The 7,576-nt window shown below is 36.0% G+C and overlaps 1 protein-coding gene across 2 annotated transcripts; it reads right to left on the bottom strand.

Annotated features, from left to right (window-relative positions):
* Positions 1 to 4,771, bottom strand: LOC105782262 (glucose-1-phosphate adenylyltransferase large subunit 1). Of its 2 annotated transcripts, none has more exons than XM_012606892.2 (15): positions 4,460 to 4,771; positions 3,627 to 3,876; positions 3,300 to 3,422; positions 2,965 to 3,135; positions 2,618 to 2,710; positions 2,421 to 2,504; positions 2,282 to 2,337; positions 1,944 to 2,037; positions 1,523 to 1,708; positions 1,344 to 1,424; positions 1,055 to 1,141; positions 879 to 983; positions 687 to 793; positions 545 to 605; positions 1 to 432 (listed from the first exon to the last, which is right to left on the bottom strand). In XM_012606892.2, exons 2-15 carry the CDS (start codon positions 3,861 to 3,863, stop codon positions 331 to 333), a joined length of 1,587 nt encoding a protein of 528 aa, XP_012462346.1. In that variant the 5' UTR covers positions 3,864 to 3,876; positions 4,460 to 4,771; the 3' UTR covers positions 1 to 330. The 2 variants fall into 2 exon arrangements, with proteins under 2 accessions (XP_012462346.1, XP_012462345.1); XM_012606891.2 differs by lacking the exon at positions 4,460 to 4,771 and adding an exon at positions 4,260 to 4,400.
* Between the last annotated feature and the right edge of the window lie 2,805 nt (positions 4,772 to 7,576).

The following is a 7,576-nucleotide window of genomic DNA, read 5'->3' as shown; positions in this document are numbered from 1 at the left end:
TAAATTACAAGCATTAACCCTTCATTTCCTCAAAAAGAAATTACTCTACTAACAGAAAAAGAAACAAAGGGCCCCTTAGCCATTTGATTTATTTTGCTTAGCCAACTAACATATCTAATATCTACCTTACACTGCAAAAAGAGCTTGTAATTTACATAAAAAGTAATTCATAGTAGTGGAGCTTCTTTGTTTTACTTTTCCCAGGGCAAAATGCTGCAAATGCCACCTTCAGAACCTTCTTCCCGCAATGGACCGTGACAGCTTTCGATGGTGCCCTTTCGATTCCAAGCTCAGAGCTTTCCGTGAAAGTAATTTAAGATCCGATCTGGTTTATATAATTGTACCATCCTTTATTGTTGCCTTATCTAGTATGATGGTGATACCGGACCGGATATAAAATCCTTCGTCTGACCTATCCGCTTCTTGAACACCCTACGAAAGCAGCAGCAGCAGTAGCGGTTTATTGAAGTTCTATAAATGCAGTAGTACTTGATGTACAGAAAAAGACTATGAATGAACGGATGAATATGGATTGTATGCTTACATCTTTATTCGCAATGATCACATCTCTTCCTATCTTTGCATTCTTGTCGATTATGCAGTTACTGGCAGAGAAAATAATACAGACAAGATTACGGATATTTCATTGAACTGTCAGAATTTGTTCTCCGTGTTGAATAATCTACCTGATTTTGGTATTGTGTCCAATTCCGATCGGGACCTTACCCTCTGCTAGTAGAGATATAATTTCGAGCTCAGTTTGGTAATAGTCTGCTCCCATCATAACCGTGTCCTGTGGATAGGAAAGAGTCGAACTATGTCAGATTGAACTATGAAGTTTAAAAGAAACCGATTTGCCTTAAACCAAGATAATTCACCTGAAGCTCAACGCCGGAGTCCAAACGTGAGCGTTCGCCAATTACCGAGTGTTGGACACTACACTCTCGTAAGAAGCATCCATGGGAGATTATTGCATCTTTAATCTGCATGAACAGATTGAAACATGAGAAGGAACAAAACAAATTGCAGAATTTTAGTCCAAATGTATACATACCCTGCATTTATCAATTTTCGTCGGTGGTAAGTATCGAGGAGATGTATAGAAAGGTGTCTTTGGATCATAAAACTCAAACTTAGGAAACTGCTTGGAAGAGACAACCAATAGAGGTTAAAGCTTATTCGAATGATGACCAAAAAAAATAATACACAAGTTTCACATGTATCTAACATAACATCCGAATCAATAAACCAGTGAAAATATAAGAAAATTTTAACAAACTCATGATTCAGAGGCCGAAGGATAAGAATGCAAAACAAGAAACTTGGCTAACAATAAAACCAACCTCTTCAGTGAGGGCTAAATTGGCTTCATAAAAGGACTTTATGGTTCCAATATCTTCCCAGTAGTCTTTGAAAATATATGCCTGTAGACATGTGAGACATTCCGAATTTAGTACACCTTTTGATCAACTACTCAGTATACAAACGGAAACCATGTAGAACACCTTTTTATAGCTCTTACCTGGACGTCATGTTCCTTAACTGCAGCAGGAATGATTTCAGACCCGAAGTCATTGGAAGTAGGAAATCTCCATCTCAGAAGCTTTAATAAAACGTCCGTCTTAAATACATAGACTCCCATTGATGCAATGTAAGGGCAACTTGCGGCTTCTTGGGGAGACAACCCTAGAAGAGTGGTATCTGTTTGCTGCAGAGAATCATAAAAAGAAGTGGTATCATTTGAGAAAATGTTCATTGTTTATATGGGTAGAAATCAAGTAAATAGAACAGTATCTCACTGTAAAAACATGTTTTAAGAAAATCTGCTCGAGTGCGCTTTAAATTATTAGCCCTTCAGCAACATACATAAGATAAATGCAAGCTCAGTAGGAACCTACCAAATCCTTCCTTCAAACTCGCAATAACAGCATCTTAGTGCTTACCATTGCTTTCAAATCAGCACCCTTCGGCTTTTCAGAAAACTGGACAATACGGCCCCTGCCATCTATCTTCACCAGTCCATAATCAGAAGCACGGCTGGAAAGTAACCAATTATCGATGGTCAGCTTCTTAGATGCTTTTAGGATTTGTTGATAGAAAGTTATACAAAAGTAAATCAACATTGTTTCGAGTTTACAAAAAGAAGATTGCGGTAAAAATATACCCAAGAGATAATTTCATCATGATGGTAAACCATGAATCTGGTACTAAAAGGGAACGGTTAAATAAAGTATATATACAACTTAAAAATCTAAATGGTTAAGCTGAGAAGACCGAAAACCTGTTGTCCATCGTCACACATGAAATTGTAATATCAGCATTACCGTCTACGTGACTCTGTCATCCATTGTAATAAGTTAGCAAAGCATTCAGCTTATGCTAAAAAAACATGACACCAATTGAGTAAAAGATGTCAATACCTGTACGAATTCCATATAATCCATTCGATAGAGATGATCCCCACACAAGATCACTACATTCTCAATGTTCCTATTCTTCGCATCCTAGAAGAATAAATTTTGATTTATCATAGTTTATTTCAGGTTGAACCGAATGTGAACTACATGAAGTTGTAACTATTTTCATGAGAAAGGGAAATAATACTTCTAGTTCCTACCTCAAATACCCATATGAATTGCCTCACAGCATCTGCGGTTCCTTGGAACCACTTCTTCCCTGCCTCTCCTGATGTTTGAGTGGCTGCCAGAATCTGTTCATCAAATGAGTTTCGTTCAATTGGCCTTACTCACAAAGGAATTCTCAATAGAACTACTACGGATCATATAGCATCCAATACAAGAAATCATTCAAAAAGAGTTCATTCTATCTTCTGGATAACATCACGCTTTGTATTTCTCGATAGATCATCTATATTCACAACCACCCCGTAGCCATCTTATTCCACCAGATGAATCAGTAGAAAGTTAAACAAATTGATCTTTATAAACCTTAATGATATCATACCTCCACAAACCCATCTCCAAAATTTATACCATTGCCATAATACGTGCGGGCAACGTGCCGGTTGAGGGAAGCCGAATTGAACTGTGTCAGAACAAAAATCTTGTTTATCCCACTGTTGATACAGTTGCTCATTGGAATGTCTATCAGCTTATAGCATCCTCCAATTGGAACCTACAGATCATAGCCACGTAAAAACCATGCACCACAGTCAAAACATAAATCTTGACTCGATGCATCGAATTCTGCATCAAGCATATGCTAAATAAATCGCTAAAACAAAGAGACAAATCTGTCATGAAATTGAGGTTAGCATTAAAGAAATTGTATGTCCTTACAGCAGGCGTGGCAGCCCTTCTGGTAAGGGGAAAGAGATGAGTCCCTGCACCTCCTCCCAATATGATTGAAGCCACATTCTTGGGGTCAACTCTTTGTCTGTTAAATCGACGTGACGGTAAGGCCTAAAACCAAAATCAAAGAAAGAATGGGATTTCGTTTCACCAAAGAGCCATTGCAAAGTCCATGTTTTCAACAGTAAATGATGAAACTGGTCTTTGATCATAATAAGCACTAATTTAAATTAAGACTTGAACTTGAGCGCTCGTAACCTTGCCAGGGCCTCATTGGCAATCAAACAAATACAATGGATACAAAATCAAACATACCTTGGCTTCTCTGGGATTATTTGATGTGATAACAGCAAAAGCGCCAGGTTTGATCTTCATAGCTTTCTTATTATAAGTGCTCAAGCTGTTTGCCACCCGATTGACCCAAACACTGTTGTTATTAAGACTCCCTCTAATTCTCTCCCCCAGAAATGCGTTATCTCCATTGCCAAAGCCACTATTCCTTACATTCACCAAATGAGAATTGACTTTCAAGGCAACACAACATGAATCCATTAAAGCTTTCTCGCTGGTAGGACCAAACAGAGTATAGATCAGATAATATGACACTCGTTGAACACCCAGAGATGATCCTCTAAATCAAAGTAACCAAGTTAAGTGTAGATCACATAAAGATACAACAAATAAAAATAAGGGGAATGACAGTTGTGTCAGACTGTCAGATACTCAAAGGTACATACAGTACAGAGAATATAGTAGTACAAATTATTAAAATCAAAGTAACCCCAAAACTAAGACAGGCATAAATCAAGGAATTTAAGATTTATTAGAGAACCCAGACAGCAAAACACCCCAATGATGCAAAATTCTCAATGACCCAAAAGCCAAAGAACCATTTTTGAACATAAAAAATACTATATATGTAAAGATCAAAGGAGAAAAACAACACACCAAGGTGAAAATTTGTAGAATTGGATTCAAAGGAGGTTTTTTTTTTTTTTGGAATCAAGATTCGTGAAACGTGTGATGAATGTTGAATGAAGGTAGCGTGGTTAGCTTTATTGGCTTGTGAGCTTTTTCACGAGAAATCCTGCAAAACCTGTTGTTTATATGTGTGAAAAATAAAAATAAAAAAAGAAAACAAAATGTACCATAAATAACAGTGCCCTTTGTTTCCCCTTCAAATATGCCACTCAGTTCTCAAAATCTAAGCTCTAATCTTTCTGCTTACATAGAAGGGAAGCCATTATTAGCCAAACACCTGTCCTTTTCAAAGTTTTAAACTTTGAACCCAAAAAAAAGTGAAATAAAATAGTAAATAGATACGTCACATGATCAAAATTTTTTATTTTTTCTTCTACCCATTCAATACTCTAAACTGCAGCCTTTGATTTCGTGATTTCATGTGGAAAGAAAAGCTTTCAATTCATAGCTTGGCTTGCAACTTTGCATGCTTTAATGGTTTATTTGACTGTAAACATATTTTCCCGCCCACTCGGACATGTTGCTGATTGCTACTGGCTGGTTTAACTGATAATTGAACCTAGTAATCTTCAAAATTTTGATTATAGTCTTTTCCTTAATCATTTCAGTATAAAACTCGTCTCCATTTTCAATCGGATTTAATTGACTGCATGATTGTGATAGCCAATTGGTTCAATGAACAATCATGAAGAAAAGGTTTCTTGGACTAAATTCATAGGTTCAATTTGTGGGTAAATTTTAAAATGTCAGGTTCAATTTAGTTTTTAAATTTAAAATAATGTGAGTTTATTTGTTTAAATTAAATAATTTTTTTCATGAATATTGTTGAGGGGGTCGATTTTTTCGAGAGAAAGTTCATGTGGGATTATGGTTGCAGATCCATCAATTGAGACACTCTTGGTTTTGTGCATCAAGTACCACGGACATGTACTCCCGACATGCTGTCTCTTGGCGGAGTACGAGAGATAAAACTCATACCGAAGATCATACTTTTGGTTGTTGGGGATTGGTTGACTGTTCGACGAACAACACTTCCAAACTTATTCCTAAAGAGTCGATCCCCTTCAACAAACACGTTACGAACATTAATTTAATATGTTCTTGAACAAATAATTAAACATGTTACAAACAATTAAAAACATGTTCACGAATAAGAAACAATTAAATCATAAATAAAACCAACAAGTGGTTAGGTGTAATAGTAAGTCATATTGCACTCTCAATGGAAGGACCAATGGTCTAAGACTCCAACATTAGAAACGACATTGTTGGGAGAGATAGCCAAGAACTTCAACATACACTGTAAAATGGATATTACAGTCAACACCTAGCCCGATAAAATATTGTCTGCGTTGGACACACATAGTCCTTGTGGCTTCGGAGCACCCATACACCCCAAAAAAGTCTATTATCACTTTAGTGTTGCTATCCCTTTATATAGCCCAAGTCTCTCTCGTGCTTTGCTGATGTGAAATTTGTCTAGGCTATTACATTCACCTTCCTTAGGGACTCAACGTCCTCGCTGAGGCTTGTCTCACCATCACTCAAGAGGCACGACGAGTGACTCTAATACCAATAAATATCATAGTCAACACCACAGACAACAGGTTGAAGGGAGAAAATTCTTTTGATGAGACCGAATTTGAATTATAAATATTTTAGAGGATTAAAGATGTAATTTTTTTCATTGTATTAACGTAAAATTTTATAATTTTATAATAAATTAAATTACAAAATTTTCATTTCTGAAAAAACTAGAATTAAATTTTAAATTTTAGAAAATACCATAATATAATTTTATCACTAAATTAATTTTTTTTATTTTTCAAAAAAAATTAAAAGAGTAATTTTCATTTTTGGAGAGCAGGTCGTGCTTGCCTCCTCTAGCTCCACCCTTGATAGACAAGATAATAGTTGTACTTTGCTAGCAGTGTTGAAGCTAGAAAACTTATTTTAAACGTGTGAAATTGAAATAAAATTTTATAATTGTATGACTTGTTATTTCATAGGATTAAATTAAAATTTTATAAAAAATATTTTCTATAAAAGTTTATTTCCATTTAAAATTTGTTCAAATAATAATTAGTGAAATTTTTGAATATTTTAATGGGGCAAAGCCATTGTATGCCGCCCGTGAATGCTGCCGTGCTTTTAACAAGGAAAACAGGCAGCCAATGCAATACTTGTACACAGCAATACTGTCAGAATTCAGCTTCTGCTTCCATGGTTTTTGGAGTTTTTCAATCATTCATTGCACTTTGACTATGAGCATTCTTGTTAATAAACACATTACTTGGCCACCTTTCTTAGCTTCAGTTTATTAACTAAAACCCCGATTGCATGATGTGATGAAATTGTGTATTCGGCAGGTCAGATTTTGTTGGCTCAATCACTTTAACTATGGAGAATCGTTTAACTGATGTTTAAGTCTTGTTAGAAGAGAATCACTTTCTACGAATCTTAATACAATATTATCAACCAGTCGTCCCGTCCTTGTATCAACGGTTGATTTCCGAACAAGGAGATATATATATATATACACACATATAGTTGTGTGTGTTAATGATGAATTCCACTCTCAAACAGTGTAGGATTAGGACCGATGCTTCAACCTAACCGCATGGACGGTTGTTATTTCATGGTGCAGAAACACCCCCATTTCATGGCTGGACTTGTTCCATCTCCCATGTGCCCTATCGAGGTGTCCGCCTAACAAGTCGTTTGTTGTTTTTGGTCCCACAAACTGCAGTATCCCTTCTTATTTCAGTATTTTACCCTACCCTTTGCCAGGTTTCCACAGTTTGCTTCTCTTGATTTTATTCAAGTTTTTTTATTCAATGAATCCTAACATACAATGCCACTACAACAACAAATATACATACGAGACTAATTCCACCGATATTCTCAAAACTATTACCTAAAGCTGATAGCTAAATTGATGAAAGGAATTAATTGATATACTATCGATACTTTAAAGACTCTTGAAGTTGGTGGAGAAAAATGTGATTCACAGGGTGTATTTTTCTAATAAGTGTTGAGACACGCATATTATAGTAGAGCTTAATCGATTTACGCAAATCAAAAGCAAATGAAGGGAGAGGCATGACTGATTAATCAACAATGAGCTCCCTTCCACTGTTTCTAATTGTCTTTTCAAGTGAAATGTGAAAAAGGTGATGGAACTGGTGGAGGGGGGCACTGGCCCCATAAAAGTAGCTGACAAGGAGAAAGTGTTAGAAGCCTGGAAATGGAAAGCAGGGAGTAAAATGAAAACAAACAATGTA

The sequence above is a fragment of the Gossypium raimondii genome, chromosome 13, assembly GCF_025698545.1.
Source record: "Gossypium raimondii isolate GPD5lz chromosome 13, ASM2569854v1, whole genome shotgun sequence".
NCBI classification, from domain to species: domain Eukaryota; kingdom Viridiplantae; phylum Streptophyta; class Magnoliopsida; order Malvales; family Malvaceae; genus Gossypium; species Gossypium raimondii.
This window is presented reverse-complemented; position numbering and strand designations above follow the sequence as displayed.